Genomic DNA, 19,801 nt, shown 5'->3' on the forward strand with positions numbered 1-19,801 from the left:
TGCTGTTAGATCCAGTCGAATAAACATTGATAAAATGGAGAATCATTTCAGAAACCGGTCCATTATTCCAGCAGCATCTCCAATTTAACAGTTGTACCCCATAAGACTGCATTAAGATTCTACATTGATGTCTTTTGAGCTCTGCTGTCTGTTTCTTTAATCTCAAGGGATGTAGGATGAGGTTTCATCCGGTCAAAGGTTTTTTGATATAAAGAATGTTGCAATCTGTATTTGATCCATACTTTGTCAATAATGTATGGGCATGATGTCTCAACACCGAAGCATTGTTTGGTCTAGTCCTACTGCCTGGAACTGATTATCTGCTTACGGTTGATAATTTTGTGCACTGAACATAATCCCTTTCAAGAGGTAGATCGCATGCTTTTGCATTTGAGTAGTCCTACTTTAGATGTTAGTCTCATAACGAAAAAGATTTGTTAGATTGCTTTTCTTGTTGAAATGATCTTGAAGCTTCTTTTATGGTGATCTTCTGTATCATAGTTTTCATGATCTTCTGTGTAGAGTGCACGCAATTATTACTGTTATATTCGGCATTCTTTGATGTTATTCTACTGAACTGATGCCATTTAACCTATGCTACTTACCTGTTGAAGCCAAAATGAGATTTCCAGTGATGGACATGATACATTGATTGTTCTCATGTGAATAGACAACATAAGTTCCAGGTCTATGCTATTCGAACCTAGGATTTGCGACGATATGCTCCTCTTTTACATGCTCTTTTTAATGTTTGATTATTTTCGATCTTTCCTACGACAACAAACATCTCTCCTTGCTGCCCATTTTACTTTTGTGAGCGAACATCTTGAAATCAGTGGAGTGGATCCTGTTGGAAAGTGGTGTACCACAAAATTTGGTTGGTGAGGTATAACAAAGTAAATCATCTGAGAAACAGGTTGTGGTATGCTTCTTGCATTATTAACATGGTCGAATATTGGACTATTATTGCCAAGAGGCCTTTGTATTGATGACAGGTTGAGGTTTCAAAATTCTAAAATGGTTTGCACCTTTTGCTCTCATCAACGAATTAAGCAATTAGGTGTTTGCAAAGACTTAAAATAAGAGTTCATCGATACTTATATCCTATTTATAGTTTGATTTTGAACTACATAAATTAAATTGATTTGAGAAAAAAATTATAAATAATTTTCTACCAATTCTTGTGACTTACCGGTAACATTATACATGTTAAGTTGTTTGTTCAAACGCTTCAATTTTAATTTTTTTAAAAAATAATTGTATTTATAATTTATTCTCATTTCTAATAACAGCAGCTATTGCAACCTTATGCTTATAGAAAATAAAAATAAATAATTAATACGCACATTACAACCGCCACGAAAGAGACGTGGTGGCTTCAACCTTCCCTCAAATCTCCAGCATTTCATTTATTTATTTCAATACCTATAATCAGTTAGAAGCCATTAAATAGATATTTAATTACCATACCTCCCCTGTGGAATCACAAAGTGGGCCCACCCCACTATATTACTAACTCCTAATATTTGTATAGGATAATTATATTTATTAATTTATAATTTATTTATGCAAATTATTCTTGCTTTTTGTATAATTACATAAATTGTTTATAATAATAAAAAATAGAAATAGTTTGCACAACGATATTGACAATTTGCAGGGGTGTCTATTTACTTTTTTAAAATGTAGAGATAAGTTATGCAAATAATATTGACGTTTTTGATAAGTATATGTGTAACTATTTAATAAATATAAATAATTTATGTAAATAAACTATAGGTTAAAAAATATAAATATAATTATCTCTTTTTTTAATATTAAAAGCTGACTTAGGTAGATCGTGATTATATTTCAAGAATTACATGAAAAACACTATTTACATATATATATATATATATATATTTAGTTGTCCCTAATTCCCTAAATGGGCTCTTAAGATAATTAGTGACTATTTCATGCGACGAATTTATAAACTTTTCAAACTATTTATTATAAGACATTGAAAAACGTTTAGAAATGTTTTTAAGAAACAAGTTTATAAGATGATATTAATTACGAAAATGATATCAACGTTCCATAATTTTATTTTACTTAAATATTTTGAAAATGAAATCTAACGTTTTTGTAACATGTCTCAACTTATCAAATGTTTTAAATAAGTTCAACCAGACAACCTTATTTATTGACCAATCTATAAATAGAATCTTTTCAAGTACGGGATTGGTAATTCTTTTATTAGAAAAATGTTGTTTATTTAATTTTTTAAAGGTTAAAAGCATAATTCAAACAATTCTTTTCATTATAAAGAATTATTTGAAATATTTTATTATTTGTTATATATGTTTTCATTTTCAGAATGCTAAGTATGTTCATTTAGTCTACATTGATTTCCTTTTGAGCAGGTTGTCATGAACTCTGTATTTGTCTCTGTCACGTTATGCTAATTTGGTCAATTTTCCAATCACATATCCCTCAAATTTCATTCCTTTTTCTTGTTCAGACAACATAGAAGAGTAAAAAAGCTAACAACAGACTGTGCAAGAACAGCATATTTCAATCTTCCCATCTTTTTTACTTTACAACTTTTAGATTATTACTTTCTCAACAAACAAAACAAGGAATCCCATTTGCCAAAAATCAGAGATAACAGCAGTGCAAGGAGCACAAGTCTCATTGGTTCTTCATCATTTCCATTCAAGGTATAAAAGACTTCACTTTTGTTGTTGTTGTTGTTCTTGCTTTGTTGTGGGCACAATGTGATGATATCCTGTTGATATGCTTTCCAGTTGTGTGTTGTTTATCATTTATGATTGCATTTATTTTGCAGCTGGATGGTCATTTTCTTACCCCTTTGGTTCTTTGGTTTTTCTGAGGAAGATTTTCTGTTAATGTGAAGAGAGATATGCTAAAAGATCAACTGATCTTTCAATGTGATCAAGAATCTTGATCTGGTTCATTGCATTTTGCTTCTACTTCCCTGTTTGTGACTCTTTGCCTCACATCTTCTGTGGGTTGAATGCGTGTGTGTATGTATGAGAGAGAGAGAGAGAGAGAGAGGCAAATTACGCAGATGATTATCTACAAGAAATTAGATAAAAGTAAATGGATTCGTTCTACATGGTTTTGAACATTTTGCTTGGGAAACAAGATGCAGTAATCTCAATCATCAACTCTGATGTTTATCTCGGGTCATAATACCGTTCCAGTTTCATTATATTTGTAAGTTCTTGTATATAATGCTGATGATTATATACTTTGGTTGATGAAACTAACCAAATTTTGGATTTCTTGATTAATTTGTATTCAATCAGGCACAAGGAGCAGCATCAGCAGCTCTTGATATTCTTCTCAAGCTATGGTTCTTGGGCTCAAGTCGAAACACAAAAAGGGTGCTGTCATTAAAGTTGATTACATTGTCCATGTACAGGAGATTAGGCCATGGCCTCCATCAGAATCTCTAAAATCTGTTCAAACAGTTTTGCTTCAATGGGAAAATGGTGATCAAAATTCAGGGTCCTTTCTTACAGTTGCTGGCGATTCGAACATTGTATTTAACGAGTCTTTCATGCTTCCATTAACCCTCTACCAAAAGAAGGCCAGCGACAAGTTTCGAAAGAATTATCTAGAGTTTAGCTTGTTTGAGCCTCGTAAAGATAAGGCGAAAGGACAACTCTTGGGGACAGCATTGTTTAATCTTGCAGATTATGCATTAATCGAAGATGTATTAAGCATTAATGCTCCATTGAACTTAAAGAAGAATGGTAATAACTTGGTGCAACCAGCTTTGGTTATTAGTCTGGAGCTGGTTGCGAGGGATAGCTCTAACTCATCACCAAGTGTTGGTTTATCATTAGAAGCATCTTTGGAAGATGACGACGATGACCTTGAGATCACGTCATATACGGATGACGATGCTTCTTCCCATTCATCAAGGACTGCTGGTTCATCAAACTATGAGGGCACAATAGCTTCACCGTCTCAAAGCGACAAGGTAGACTAGCTATTCCTCTGATGTCTAATTTATCTTCACAGTTTTACCTCAAGCCATATAGCTGATTTTACCACATTTAGGAGCTTTTTGGTAATAAGATTTTCTGTGTTCACTCTGATTATAACATAGAACTAACGTAACGGACAAGAAAGAGGGAGAGATGGGATTTCCTAAATGACAGTGTTTGAATATATACCTGTCTACAGACATTCCATTTGTGTGGATGATATAGATAAGTTGATGAAATCTTGACTTATTTTATGCATGTAGGCAGTTCTTTTCTTCCTCCCCTGTGTGAATACTTGTACTGTGTAATAATTTGCTGCTGAAAATGCAGAACGGATATGGAAATGCTGGAATTGACCATACCAAAGAGCGAAATGGGAATTTAGATCCTTCATCAGCTGAGGCATCATCAGATAATTGGAAAAAAGTAAATGGCTACGTTGCTTTGCGCAAGTTTTCTGAGCGTAGCATGACATATGTCAAGAAGAACTCTGCTACCCCCTTGATTAAATCTTCTCCCTCGTCCATAAGTTTCCGAGATACAAACGGGAAGTTCAACAACATTGTGGCGAATTCTATGCAGGGAAATGTGGAAGATAAATCTTTTGAAAGATTTGCATCTGAAGTTTTTTCAGCTGATCATTATAGGAAAAACGGTACCAACGCTAACTCTCCCTACTACCATGCTTCTCAAGAGAAAGAGTTTCAATCCGAAGTTTTGCTAATAAATGATGCACATGTTGGCTGGGGGAATGATGAAAAGAGAAGGGAGCAAAAAGATGGTGAACGGGATGAACATATCATGGAAGGGACGAACCATGTTCCAGAGAAGAGTTTACTTGGTAAATTCTTGTCAGAAAATGATACTAAAAGTCATGATATAATGAGGAATGATATGCTTGTTCCCAATAGGCAAGGAGCTGCAATTCCACCATCCAGCAGTAACAAAGCTCGGTTAAAGCATGTGAAGTCTGTTCAGATTCATGGTTCGATCAAAGGAAATGGATTTCTAGCTGATATTTATGGTGGCGGAAAACCACCAGACCTAGATATACCGAGAGGATCTCAAAAGAAAGGTAAACCAAAGGGTGATCTTTCTGACAGTAAAAATGAATGGAGAAATAGAGTGGAGATGCTCGAAGAAGAATTGAGGGAAGCAGCAGCAATTGAGGTGGGCTTATATTCCATAGTTGCTGAGCATTCAAGCTCTGGAAATAAGGTCCATACTCCAGCTCGACGACTCTCCAGATTTTATAATAATGCTTGCAGAACAGGGTCTCAAGCAAAACGTGCTTGTGCAGCAAGAGCTGCCTTATCTGGCTTAGTTCTGGTTTCTAAAGCATGTGGAAATGATGTTACAAGGTAGGTTGTGAGTGGAAAATCGTACTTACGGCAATTGTCTGAATCTATACTTTTTAATCTTGTACATTTGTTGTAAAGCCATGTTACGTGATGACACAACATATAATTGAATCATCTATTTGAAAACACTACACATGAAGGTGAAAATCTACATAGATTCTGATGAAAGACTTTCACGCACTAAAAGCAACTCCCGCGTCTGGAGGTTTGTCTGTCTGTTTTTCTTTCTAAAAAAGGTTGTGGTCATATTTCCTTTTCCTCACTTGCATGAAAAGTCACTTCCAGAATAATTTGAATCTGAGAATCTAGATGAGCATTGTCATGTTTGAGGTTTATGCTTGTGGATAGAATTTATTGTCTTTTTTTGTGTAATCCTTACCAGGTAAACTGGTTTGCTTCTCTGTCATGCTATTCATGTCACCAAATTCAACGTTATTGTTTCCACAGGCTGACTTTCTGGTTATCTAATTCAATAATGTTGAGGGCCATTGTCAGCCAGACTGCTGCAGAATTGCCACATTCTAGTGCACCGACAATAAAAAGTAATGGAGCTGGACCTGAATTGACCTCAAAACATCCAAATAGACGGGTTGATTCCTCTCTTGTAGAGGGACAGAAATCTAGCTCAATTGGAGAGTCTGATGACTGGGAGGATGTCTTGACGTTCATTATCGCAGTTGAAAAAGTTGAAGCTTGGCTTTTTTCTCGAATTGTTGAGTCTGTATGGTGGCAGGTTTTTCTCAGTTTCCCGTTTACCCAACTCGACTATTTCTTGCCTCGTTGAACAGTCCTGAGATCAATTATAGCCAACTTATTTGTTTGTTGTAGACTTTTACTCCACATATGCAACCTACAATCACCGAACGCAGTTACAGAAGCAAAGGCTCAGGTAAGAAGAAAACCAGTGGGAAAAGAAATACTTTGGGTAATCATGAGCAGGTAAATTACTCCATAGAGTTATGGAAGAAAGCATTCAAAGATGCATGTGAAAGGCTTTGTCCAATTCGCGCAGGAGGACGTGAGTGCGGCTGCTTGTCTGCGCTCGTTATTCGTGTATGTCTCGATTTCATAGACATGCTAACATGAATTTACAACAAAAGATCTTTTACTTGGATTCTGATATATGTGACTCGCTGAAACTCAGCAACAAACCAATATCTATGACTTTGAGAATGAAAAAGCTCAAAGAAGACTTCCTTTGCTTTGTTTTCAGGTAATGGAGCAGTTAGTTAATAGGCTCGACGTTGCCATGTTCAATGCTATTCTACGTGAATCTGCTAAAGACATGCCAACTGATCCTGTTTCTGATCCCATTTGTGATTCTAATGTCCTTCCAGTTCCAGCTGGTAAATCAAGCTTCGGTGCTGGTGCGCAATTGAAAAATGTCGTAAGTGCACGAGAAATGTTACATGATATTATTTCGTATACCTCCCTTCCCCGTAAATGCTTTTGTCATGTATTCTTTTATGATTTGTACATGCTTTTAAGCATTTGATCAAAATTTATCCCCGTAAAAGCTTTCCTATTTCATGAGCACGAGTTTCTAGATTGTCTCTTCAGTATGAGTTTCTTCGTAATGGTGTGAAAAGAACTAAGAGGACATAGACAGGTCTAAAAGATTACAGATATTTCCTGCAGATAGTTCAATGTTCTGATTACGTTAATTGTCTTGTAGATCGGGAACTGGTCAAGATGGCTTACAGATCTCTTTGGCCTGGAAGACGATTCGACTGAGGATAATGTTCTTGGAAATAGCAAGAGATCAAAATCTTTCAAAGCTTTTCGTCTACTCCATGCACTCAGTGATCTCATGATGCTTCCCTTTGGAATGCTTGCTGATGCTTCCACCAGAAAAGAGGTAGACTGAGCATCAAACCACTTCTTTAACCATAAACGACAACCATATGTATATGTCAATAATTTTCTGCTTCAGATTCAGTGTAACTTCTTTTCCTTTTTCAAAGGTTTGCCCAACGTTTGGTCCAGCAATAATCAAAAGGGTTCTAAACAACTTTGTCCCTGACGAATTCTGTCCATACCCCATTCCAAGAAACATCATCAATGCACTAGATTCAGAGGTTGGTACTTCTGTACATAACCAAAATACCTGTTCATCCATCCAAAGTACTCTACTTCATAGCTGTTGCTATATGATACACCAATCCTACTAATATGCCTCTGTTTTCATGATTTAGGAGATTTCGGATTCTTTAGGAGACGTAATCACAACCTTTCCATGCAGAGCAAGTTTGACAAAATACTCACCTCCTCCTGCAGCTTTACTTACTTGTGTGGGAGAAGTCGGAAGGCAAGTGCTCAAAAGTAGCCGACTATCAACTCTCAAGAAGTCCTACACTAGTGATGACGAGCTAGACGAGCTCGACTCACCCTTGATTTCAATCATTCCTGATAGCTGCCAGAGTTCTTCTGCTCTGGCAAAACTCAGCTTGATGCCAAAGGAAAAAGGTGGTAGAAATGTTCTCCGGTATCAGCTGCTCCGGGAGATATGGAGAGGCGATGAGTAGTAGCTACACCCTTTGTGTGTATATATATATGTATATTTGTTTAGCTTATGATCTTCCTTCATGACATGAAAGCATTTCGAGGACTCCATTGTTGTTGAGTTTGTTTTTGGACGACTGCCTTCGTTGTTGTCAAACAATTTTAGACAGTACAAAATGTTACAGGATAAATTTTAAGAACAATTACTTAGACCCCCTTTATGTTTAGCTCGAAAAATTACATTAGCAGTTGCTGCAATCATATTCATCACTATATTCAACTCTTCTTGTGATCTTGTACTAAATATGACTACAGGGAGTGTAATATAATTTTTGAAATTCAGAATTCGTTTTGTAACATATCAAACTTCAAGAGGGTGTCCATGTAATTTAGTATAAATTTTATAACTATTAGTTGTGCTATTTTAGGGTGGATAAATTCAGTATGAAAATATTAGATCTTGAGAGTTTGTTTTTCACCATATATTGTTTATGCAAAATAAACATTAAAATAGTTGTATTCTTTTTTTCTTTTTTATTATGTGAAGAAAGACAGGAGAAATCCGACCAACGTCCCAACTTTTATGAATATGATCATAAAAATTCCGCACTTAAAAATATTTTACGTGAGTAGCGAAAGTTTGCATCCCGATATTTTGTTCTAATCTTAGACAAAAAAAGATGACAGTCATTCTCATTTTTCTGAGTCTCTCTACACACACAACGGGCAGGATCAATGACAGCCATTTGTTCTCCTAATTTATCGAAATTCAAGAATTGTACCTGTATATAGGATTCAATACCTGCTGAAGTGTATTGAATCTTGTCTAAGTTCTCCAAAATATTTCCACAGAAAATAAAATAAAAAGAAGATGAGAGTTCTTCACTTCCTCTGCACGCTACCTGTAAAGGTCATGAAATCTGGAGTTTCCCTTTTGAATTTGGTATGCATTTGTCCCCTCAGATTCATTCTTTCATGACTTCAAACAATGATATAGACATGAATTCTTCTGCATGAATTTATCTTCATCCATGCTGTTTCAAGGAGAAAAAGTTGTGGATTTTGTGTCATTTTATCTGTTTTTCTTGTTGTGGAACGATATATAAAATCCAATCACTGAGCTTGTTGTTTCATGTTTTTCCTGTCAACATTGTGTTTGTGGTTCATTTTCGTGATCGGTTTAAGACTTGTTTACCACATGAAAAGATGTTGGCTCTGTTGATCACTGGCTTGAATTCCTCAGGAACCGACAACAGCTGCAGGGACAACGCCAAGACGCCGTCCTCTGCACACTTGTGGGGCTGCATTTCTAGCCATTGCCCACAAAGCAATCATAAGAGTGCAAGATCTCGATGGACCTTTAGGATCATCGGCCAGACGGGCTATTCTGTTTCTCAATTCAGTCTTCCCATTTGTGTACAGCATGCTGTATCATTGGCTGGCGCTGCTGTCCATCATGGATGATCATATCCTAAACGTTGAAAGCATGGTTGAGGTTGTTTTCCCACCATCTAAACGTTTGTTTGATAAGATTGACGGGCTTGTTTGCAGAGCAGAAGTCCTACCAGAACAGCTTGATGATTTCTTGAGAAAATTTCCCTTGATGGTGCATCAGTTCCCTTTTCTTGATTGGGTTCTTGTTCGCCTCATTTCATGGCTAAATTTTCTGCTGTCCATTCTAACTCATTGGGGATCAAAGAATACGAGGGTTAAGGAGATAACGGTAGACGTTCACTGCAATGGCACTCATGGCTGCAGATCAGAACCAGAGGTAAAAACAGCATATTCCCCTGTGAAATCTTCAGCCACTCAGCAATCTGATTCATTAGAAGCCAAAGCCAACGCCGCAAGAAATCACATAGAACCCTCAAATGCCTTGCCGTCATCTGTGCAAGAAAAGGCCAATGCAGCAGGGGATCACAAGGAACCTTCAAACATTGTGGTTCCTGAAGACATTCGGAAATCGATAAAGAGATTACATTCTTTGAAAAACAGACCAAAGTCACTAGAAGAACCACATTGTGCTGCAGATTCTCCAATGTACTCAACATATAAGTCTGCAAATTCGTCTCCAGTGTCCGATTCTCCACGCGATGAGTCCAGTCCATATGGCCAAATGGCTAAGTCAGACTGGAGCTACAAGGAAATGCTCAAGAAGGGGAAGAAAGAAGATGGAGAAGGGAAAGATGATAATACACTGCCCGAGTCCCTTGATGCCTTTGCCAATGACGAAAAGGCTAGGATTGCTGAGAACATGAAGTAATTAGAAAAAAGGAAGCATACTTAAAGAGCAAGACTTGCATCAAACTGAGTCGAGAAGCTCGTTTTTGCACTCAGGTTCTGCACGAGAACAGAAAGAATGAGCAGAGTGTTCGAGTTCTCTTGCTAGTTTACATATAGACGTTGCAGAAATTTGTGCCGAATCAGTCATCAATCCAATAGTTCTATATGTAAAGTAGAGCTTTAGCTAATAGTATTTCATTGACTATTTTTCTTGCTGGATGAGTGTTTAGTTAGAGAATCCTTTAAGGTCTAACACTTACATGTACTGTTGTGATGTTCCTGTCTCGATGGTTATCATTGCCAAGCGATATTTGGTACTATATATATATTCTTGATTTCGATGTAAATTCTCTTTTCCTGTCATATATTCATTATTCATGTAAAGGTCCCATTAGATACTATCTAGAAAAAGATAGAATAGGTCAAGCAGTCAACAAGAAGAATAGTGTATACTTTTCTTAATCTCTAGATAGACTTCTTCTCCTATAACTTGCTCAAGAAGATGGATAGTTTTGACTGGCAATGGACTACTTGTCAAGCAAGCTTTTTCTTAATTTATGCTACTAAATTTCAGACAGCTTCCAATGAAAGATCCAGTCAGAAACTCAACTGCTATAAAATCCCCCCTCTAAAGAATGGTTAGAAGACACAGAAACCTATGAATTCTTGATAAAACCAAAGACAAGGGAAGAAACAGAAGATCCCCTGATTTCACTGTCCTTATTCAGTTGCTATTAAGCCCAAGAAAAGGGAAAAGGAACAATGTTTTCCTTTTCAGACATGCCATCAACAACAGCTGTGCTGTCAACATACACAACTTTTGCAGCATCCGCAGTGCTGGTTCGGACCGTGATCAGTGAAGTCCAAAATGTCAGCAATCAGCTTGTTCCAAAGGGACTCCAAGAGAAGATCATGTCCAAACTTGGATTCCTGATGGGAAATCTCTCTTCCACTATGTGCATTGTCATAGATGAAACAAATGGTTTCTCCAACAACGAGATTTTTGAAGCAGCAGAGGTCTATCTAAGGACAAGAATCGACACCTCCGTCAGGCAGCTCAAAGTGTCGAAGGTGCCTCGAGAAAAGAATCTCTCAGTCACAATCAACAAGGGCGAGGAAAGCATAGACAACTTTGACGGGATGTTGCTCAAATGGAAGTTCGTCTGCATTGAAACTCAGAAGACTAATTTGGACACTGAGAACAACTTCACCAATGAAATCGTGGAACGAAGATCATTTGAGCTGAGATTCGACAAGAAGTTCAAGGACAAGGTACTAGATTCCTACCTGCCGTTTGTGCTGGAGAGATCAAAGGCTATAAAGGAAGAGAAGAAAGTGGTAAGAATCCATGCACTCGGTTACTACGGGGAAGTGGATGGAAGTTGGGGGCCTTGGGGCTCAGTCAATCTTGATCATCCATCCACTTTCGATACGTTGGCAATGGATCCAACACTCAAGCAGGAGCTGATAGAAGACTTGAACCGGTTTGTGAGGAGGCGGCATTTCTACAAACGAGTGGGAAAGGCATGGAAAAGGGGATATCTTCTGTATGGACCTCCTGGAACAGGCAAATCCAGCTTGGTTGCAGCCATGGCTAATTACCTGAAGTTCCACGTTTACGACTTGGAGCTTGCAAGCCTGCATAGCAATGCAGAGCTCAGAAGGCTGCTGGTAACAACCAAGAACCGATCGATCGTCGTGATAGAGGATATAGACTGCAGCATTGACCTAGAGAACAGAGAAGATGGAGATGAATACAGTGCAAATCCTATGATCAAGAAGGTAAAATTTTGTTCTTGATGCTACTTCATTTAGGAGCTAATTTGCTCAAGCTAACACACACCATGACAACAGAACCAGCTAACATTATCCGGATTGCTGAACTTCATTGATGGGCTGTGGTCGAGCTGTGCTGACGAGAGGATTATCGTGCTAACAACAAATCACAAAGACAGGTTAGATCCTGCATTGCTGAGGCCAGGGCGTATGGACATGCACATTCACATGTCATATTGCACGTTCAGTGGGTTCAAGATTCTTGCATCAAACTATCTTGGGATCAAGAGCCACTGGAGATTCAATGAGATCGAGAGACTGATGGAGGAGGTGGAGGTGACACCAGCTGAGGTTGCTGAGGAGATGATGAAGAGTGAAGATGTGGATGCTGTCATGGAGAAAGTTGTCAAGTTTTTATGCAAGAAAAGGAGTGAACGTGTTGGGAAAAGGGATGGTGTGGAAGGAGGAGGAGGAGGAGGTGAGGAGAAAGTGATTGGGAGGAAGAGGAAGGCAAGAAGCAGGAGATGAACAATGAATTCCTACTACACATATAAGGAGGTTGCTTGATTATAGTTATGTTTGAGACTTGAGTTCTCCAGACTAGGGTAGATTAGGCTTGTCGATATCTCGTTGCCAGTAGTTTTTTTTTTCTTTGATTAAATCACCCAGGGGTGGGGGAGCTTTTCAGAGTCCACAATCCTACTATATTAAAGTAAGAGTTAAAATTATTACAACAGGGAGCGCTACTCCCTAAATTTACTCAAAAAGTCATAAATGAGGAGTACTACTCCCTTACGATCAAAACACTGAAAACGTAAATAAAGAGTATTACTCCCTTACATTGAGCACAGCGTAAGCCATAAAATCAATACAGATATATTCCCAAAAATCAATACATCATCTGTATCTAGTGCTTTTCTGTGTCTTGTTTCTTGTTATTTCATTGTTGAGATTCCTACATTTACTTGGAGCAGGCAAATATATCAAAGAATGCAAACACGTACATACGGCTGGTAGCAACATGATTGTCCCGGAAACCCCTAAGAGGCAGAAACTAAATGTGGAACACAGACTGGAAAATGTCGTTTTGTGCTGTCCTAAACTGTCCATGCTTTCATTCATGCAGAAGACACGCTTAAATCTGGAGCTCAATTCTGAATTTTATGATATATATATGTGGCTTATATCAAAATAGTTGTCAGCTGCACAGCTGAATCCCCAGGATTTACAACAAACTATTCACACCTAACTTTGGCTAAAAATTCCTTTGAACGCATTGATCTTCTACGGTAATTTATACTAATACGTGAACTATCATCCTAGGGTTCCACAGCACCCACCGGCCAGGCAGATCCCTTCTACATCCCTACAAAGGAGAACCGAAAAGACGCAAAGCCTCAAAATGAAGCAGAAAATACGACAAGAACAGCAGAACTTTACAGCAGGAACCAGAGAACTAAGCTAGCATCAGTTTTTAACACTGGTATACGGAGAAGCTCTTGTTCTTCCGCCAGAAACTAAATGCCTTCCCAACTTTTCTTCTCGAGACTGACTTGGATAGAGGCTTTGAATCTTGAGCAGGCAAGGACACCTCAGTACTCTCCGGCCTTGGCCTAGTAGGAACAGGTGATGGGTCTCGCTGCCGCTGCTCACGGAACAGCATTAGAAGCTTCTGTGCTTTCTGTTTCCCTCTCACTGTTCCATTCACTGAAATTGAGACCAGGGAAGGTATCACCCCTTCTTGAAGGACCATTTGGCTGCATGTCTCATTTGAATTACATAATATCAGAAGGCATGCTGCTGCTTGTTCTTGTTCAACTGGTTCACCGACATCCAGAATAGTAGCAAGCGCACTAATGAGACCGGGAACCACTATAATCTGGTCTCTTGCGGTTTTGCTTGAAGCTAAATAGATTAACACAGCAATGCATTTCTCAGTCCACGTGTGGTCGCTCGGATGTGTAATAAGAGCTTGGAGAGCATCAATTATGCCAGCTGTCAGAAGCTGAGGGATATTTGCAGGACTACTGGAAATGTTATAGAGGGCATGGAGGGCGTCAAGCTTACATTGCTCGTCACTTTCATTCTTAAGGACCCAGATCAAGAAAGGTACAGCCTCGCTACTTCCAATAACGGGCTTCGCCTCCTCAAGACAAGAAAGATTCAGGTAAAGAGCTGTTGCTGCTCCAACAGCATCAGTATTAGCAATCATTTTCTCCAATATTGGAAGTACTCCTGCTGCCAACATCAATTCTTTGTTTCTGGACCACACAAAAAAAATTATCACATTAAGCATGGAGAATACTCTGCCAGCGAATTAATCAATTCTATACGCATGCGTGTGCGAGCTTGCACGCTTATAGTGCGTGCATGCACATGTGTATTCTCTGCAACAGATTCCACCACCAAGTAATAATATTTTCATAGAATGTCGTGCATGGAAGAAAATTTCGGGCAAACTAAAGGGTTAACAGCACTTGCGTAATACACTGTAAGCAATGCTAAGGAAGCTATCAATTCAAGCCTTGAAGGCAATATCTCCCTTACCACACTTGAATGCATCCACTGAATATATATAAAACCACAAATGCAACCTGATTGGCTATAATTTAACCAAAATTTTGCATCAGGAACATTCCAAATTGTAAGAACAACATAAGAACCCAAAGCAACCAAGAGTATGCCAAATGCCTACAATCTACTTATAGAGTTATTTATACCTCAACATTGATTACGTCTATTATGGTAGTATACTTCCAATGAGATGAATTTAGGTTGGAAATACACCAAATGACTAACAACCCATGCTTTCAGTAAACTTCAGTTTTACTTCAAACAAATTACAGAATTCTTCATATAATGAGAAAGATATTACAGGAGCACAATGCTCACTCTATCCCAAATGAAATATTAGGAATTGACTGTTGGCATAAGTAATTTAGTTAAGAAACTGAGATTTTATTATCCTTGCACTTGTATGTTCAAAGGATGGTAATAGGGAGTTAAGGTGTCACAGTATGTGCAAGCTAAAGATAAACATGATCTAGCAAAGCAAAGAGATGACAGACGTCAACATGTACTATCACAACTAAATTCCTATTATGGAAAAGAGAGGTATTCTTATTTTTGGCAACCTACGTAAAGGAATTCTCAAAAGTGCAGTGCCTCTATAATGGAGCTACTAAGAGACTTAGAACTCATAACATAGATCTTAGCTTACCTGTTATTATTTACAGCAAGGTTAAAGAGTGCCATAGCTCCAACTTCCTGACCCATCTTGTTCCTGGCCGAGACAGCAGACTCCAGAAAGCCTAGCAATGCTTCCACAAAACCATTAGCCCCCATATAAATCCTGGCTTCTTCATCATCTTTTAGCAAATGCCTTATTTGCTCCACCACTTTGATTTTCTTCATCAGGTCATCCTCTTCTAAAATTTTCAAAAAGTCCTCATATCTTTCAAATGCATGAGCTTCACAATCATCCTCCTGTGAGGAAACAGCTTCCTCTTCATTTCCTTCAGCCTCCTCGATGATACCACTGTCATTCAATGGTACCACCTTAACGCCCTTGAACTTGCATGAACCAACACTTTCCAATGATTTTGAATTTGCTGAGTCACTTTCTGACAACACTAGTCTCCAGTAGTTGAGATCGAGTGACTCTGGTGGTCCATCTGGAATAGGAACCCCATTCTGTTCACACCAACTAGCAACCAGACCCTTAACACAATAATTGGGAGTCAAAGAAAGATGAGGGAGCTGCTGCTGAGTTTTCGGACAAGTATTGTGCCCATCACCAAACCATTTTTCTATGCAAATCCTTTCATATGTTTGTCCAGAAGCTATAATAACTGGGTCATACATAAGTTGCAACGATATTGGACACCTTAACTCTTCTGGAGGGACAGGCATATGCTCTGATCTCCTGAAGTGTGGCTTGAAATTGAAAGAACTCAGTTTTGAAAGTTGCCGATCAAAAGCACAACCATTGCGTCCAAGCACAACACCATCGTCCAAAGATCCTTGGACAGTTGGCGAGCAAGGTGTTGAACCCTGTGAGTCATTGTCATCTGACAACTCACTTCTGAACAACTTTGAGTACTTTCTCATCAGATGCAGAAGATAAGCAATAATCGACTCTTTTCTTTTGTCTTCCTCAGCCCGGGCTCTTTCTATGAGTTTCTTCAATGCCCTTCTCTCTCTAAGTGCTGCTCTCGAAGAGGTGATACCCAGTTTACCAGCAGCTTGGTGAAAAGATTCAAGCTCATTGTTGTCATTAGAACAGCTGTTGAAGTTTCTCCCCTGTTGGAGCAATGCAATGATTTCATCACCAATTTGCTTCTCCACTGGATCAAGTGAGAACTCAATCCTTCCGAGTTCAACTAAAATTTCAGCAATCTGGAAAGAATCATTATTCAAAATCAGAAAAACTTTCTAGTGAAGCAACAGTAATCTAAAATAACTCTATCAAAAAGAATAAATTCAAAAGTTAGACCATGTTTAATCAGAATTTACGGAAACAAGCACAATCCAGTACCTGACCACCAATGGCTTGTGGAACAATATCTTCAACTCGCTTTAAGCTATCTTCTAGGGCACATCTTGCCTTCTCAAATTTCAAAACAACAGAGTCTCCAGTGATTGCCTGACGACATAAAAGAGTAATAAAGTCACAAATATAAAGTAGTGCAAGCATAGAGGAGGACAATGAGAAACACAAATATTATTCCCACTAGCCATGCAGCCACACCCATATTTTAATTTTATGTTCTGACCATATATAATAGCAGTTCTGCTTTCAAATATGTCTCCAGCAGCATGTTAACTTGTTCAAACCACGTTACATGATACTAATTCCAGGCAATAAGTAAGAAGGTTGAAAGTCATACAAAACAATTAAACCATCAAGAAAGCTATGAAGATGAAAATAATGTCGCCTCATGTAGACTTCATTATGAAATATAAGGGGACAGGCTACTGTTCCGATTTTCTGAGGAGAATTTGCATAAATAATGAAATAGAAAATACAGCAAGGACCATACATACCAAATAAAGTTTACTACAATCGGCACAGTGTTGTAAAACATTCTTGGTCTTCTCAAGTGCTATGTGCAGAGCACACAGTGCCTGAATGCCAGACGTACTCCTTGGCCGAGCTCCTTCTAGGTCGGGAAATATCGTCAACACTTTAACATACATAGCACATAGGCTCTTGCACATTTCCCCGTGTAACTGCACCAATAATCATATGTTGGTTAGTCATTCAATGTACTAAGAGAAAACCACTAGATTCTTGCAGCATGGCGTTCCACCATGAAGACAACAAACAGCAATATTAGTCCATAGTTTATGCAAAACTGAGATGTATATATTAACTCCAAAATCAAAAAATAGCACGCTACTTGAGGAAAGAATGAATGCGAGCTTGAAGCACTATGCAGTTACTGAGCCACCATGGCTTAAACTTAAGAAAGTTATAGATTGACAATGAAATCACTAAAACATCATGTATCATGCAGAGCAGATGGAATCATTGCCAAAATAAAATCAACTACTAAAATACAATAAACAAACAAACAAATTCAGAAAGCATAACCATGAAACAAACAAATCTGTGCATTTACATGTCCATACCTTCGGCTCGCCAATGAAGAGTAAATTTTCCTCAATCTCGGAAGTATCCATGTTTGGCGTGGAAAGAATAGTGTGCTTGCAACAGAAGTTGAGAAAACTGGAAAACAGATAAAATGTTAAACTTTTTATTTTTTAAGAAAAAACATCATTACTAGCAAAATGAACTATTAATTTAACCCAGCAGAAAACTAATAAACCCATTTCTTTGACCAACTGATTGTTCTAAATAGCGAACCAATGATGACCACCCATATCATTAACCTTGTCACATCAACTTAATAAAAGGAACTCATTAATAACAACAATAATTACTCATCAAAGCCATCCATAGAAAAAAGAAAATAACAACTGAAAAGTCTTCCCCTTAACAACTCAAACTAAGCAAATTACAACCAAGAATAACCACATTGCACCAATTAACTATAATTGATAGCTGAAAACAATTACTTCCAATGGAAAATTGTTAAAAATTCCCGGAACGGAAAGAAAATGTGCATTAAAACTGGGGTAAAAATGTCAAATGAGAAATTCAACATCACATCCAAACAAAACTAACAGGCCTTGAGCTGATAAATCTTTTTGTTTTTCCTCTTTTGCTAAACACATCGCCTCAGCTCCAAATCAATCACCATTAGAAAGACTCAAAACAATGAAATATAACAAGAAAATACTTCCCAAAACCACATATATCTCACCAGAAATCCCCTCAATACACAACACTTGGATTCCAAACCAAAAATAAATAAGTAACTCATTAAGCCATACAAAAATGCGCTCAGATTGCCACCGGAACAAGCATACCTAATCAACTGAAACAACGATCCAAGGCGGCTTCATCAAAAGAGCAAACTCGCATTAACGTCAAAAACTCAAATCTCTTTCCAAAAACATCAGGTTTCCGTATTCAGATCAGCAAATTTTTAGTGAGAGAAAGAAGGAGAGATGAGAGGGAACGGAAGAGAATGAAGGAGGGGTGAGGGTTATTTTACAGTGTGGAGGCGTAAATGGTGAGGGAATATTAGAATTAATATTATATTGTGGGGGTGGAAATTAATATAATTAAAAGTAATGAGGCCATTTTTTAATATTTGTTTTCATAAGTAGGGGGGTGGGGGTATTTAGTGAAACGATATGAGGGGCTAAATTGGAATTCCAAATCCGAGATTGTCTCCCGACTCACTGGCCGACATTTGCCGACCCCCTTGTTTGTCGCCTAGCAGATCTGCCATACGCGTTAGCAAATGTCCATTTTGCCCCTCCACAAGTAAGTTTTTTCCTTTTTGGATAATAAAAATAATATAATCAAGAATTTTTAAGCAAAATCGGATAATATTGTTTCTTTTCTTTATCTTTTATGTTTTTTAGTGAATCCATTCCACTTACATCACATAATTACTTTTATAACAAACAAACAGTTCATGCTAAAGCAGATCAACACAACCAATGATGTCCATCTTTATTGACGAAGATGAAATTCCATGACCAGGAGTTTTTCTCAATTTGAATAATAGTAGTTATTAATTAATTATATATATTTATTATTGATAATTTACATTTATTGATTGTTGATAATTTAAATTCACGATATAATAGTAATCAATTCATTCAAAAAAAAAAAAAAAAACAAAAAAGACCACCTCATATGCATGAATTTTATCTGGCCCATGATCTTATAGTCACGATATTTCAACTCCACGAACAATGCATAATTAATTGAAAATAATTACAGTGAATTAAAAGTTATATAATATAGTTTTTATCAAAACATGTATCAGATAAACTTTATTCTCAAAAGTAATTACTGAAAAATGGACCCAACAACACAAAATTCAGTATTTTTAAATAGTCCACATTTATTTTTAAAGATAGTTGGAAGAAAATAGGTAATGTCCCACGTAGTCAAATCATTAGTGTTGTTGGATGAATTATGAAGGAAGACATAAAGAAACAAATATTTCAAGGAAAGCAACTATTATGAGGTCCCATGTGCTCTTATTATTTTCAATTCAAATCACATTACGTTTAAATTAGTACCCAATTCTTCAAAGTTTAAATCATTCATTATTCAAAATTTAGGAACTTTATATTGATATATGACTTTTTACATAATGGAAATGTTATTAGGTCTTAAATATCATTCTTAAAGAAATTGAGTGAATCAGTTAAAAATGTTATGAAATTTCGATTATCGATATTTAATTATATCAATTATTAATATCAAATATTTGTAAGTAGATCAATACCCAC

At 37.4% G+C, this 19,801-nt stretch overlaps 4 protein-coding genes across 5 annotated transcripts; 3 read left to right on the forward strand and 1 right to left on the reverse strand.

Annotated features, from left to right (window-relative positions):
* LOC105168391 lies at positions 2,498–8,082 on the forward strand. 2 transcript variants are annotated; one of them, XM_011088456.2, is made up of 9 exons: positions 2,498–2,699; positions 3,312–3,991; positions 4,329–5,359; positions 5,807–6,092; positions 6,188–6,412; positions 6,573–6,746; positions 7,035–7,217; positions 7,324–7,437; positions 7,555–8,082. In XM_011088456.2, exons 2-9 carry the CDS (start codon positions 3,356–3,358, stop codon positions 7,882–7,884), a joined length of 2,979 nt encoding a protein of 992 aa, XP_011086758.1. In that variant the 5' UTR covers positions 2,498–2,699; positions 3,312–3,355; the 3' UTR covers positions 7,885–8,082. The 2 variants fall into 2 exon arrangements, with proteins under 2 accessions (XP_011086758.1, XP_011086757.1); XM_011088455.2 differs by lacking the exon at positions 2,498–2,699 and adding an exon at positions 2,826–3,219.
* Positions 8,578–10,489, forward strand: LOC105168392. The gene is made up of 2 exons (XM_011088457.2): positions 8,578–8,804; positions 9,105–10,489. The coding sequence occupies exons 1-2, from the start codon at positions 8,733–8,735 to the stop codon at positions 10,122–10,124; spliced, it is 1,092 nt and encodes a 363-aa protein (XP_011086759.1). The 5' UTR covers positions 8,578–8,732; the 3' UTR covers positions 10,125–10,489.
* LOC105168674 (AAA-ATPase At3g50940-like) lies at positions 10,751–12,470 on the forward strand. The gene is made up of 2 exons (XM_020695959.1): positions 10,751–11,926; positions 11,999–12,470. The coding sequence occupies exons 1-2, from the start codon at positions 10,907–10,909 to the stop codon at positions 12,446–12,448; spliced, it is 1,470 nt and encodes a 489-aa protein (XP_020551618.1). The 5' UTR covers positions 10,751–10,906; the 3' UTR covers positions 12,449–12,470.
* On the reverse strand, positions 12,564–18,560 carry LOC105168393 (U-box domain-containing protein 45). The gene is made up of 6 exons (XM_011088458.2): positions 18,356–18,560; positions 17,555–17,651; positions 16,967–17,152; positions 16,458–16,565; positions 15,141–16,318; positions 12,564–14,181 (listed from the first exon to the last, which is right to left on the reverse strand). The coding sequence occupies exons 2-6, from the start codon at positions 17,603–17,605 to the stop codon at positions 13,395–13,397; spliced, it is 2,310 nt and encodes a 769-aa protein (XP_011086760.1). The 5' UTR covers positions 17,606–17,651; positions 18,356–18,560; the 3' UTR covers positions 12,564–13,394.

The sequence above is a fragment of the Sesamum indicum genome, linkage group LG8, assembly GCF_000512975.1.
Source record: "Sesamum indicum cultivar Zhongzhi No. 13 linkage group LG8, S_indicum_v1.0, whole genome shotgun sequence".
In the NCBI taxonomy this organism is placed as follows: Eukaryota; Viridiplantae; Streptophyta; class Magnoliopsida; order Lamiales; family Pedaliaceae; genus Sesamum; species Sesamum indicum.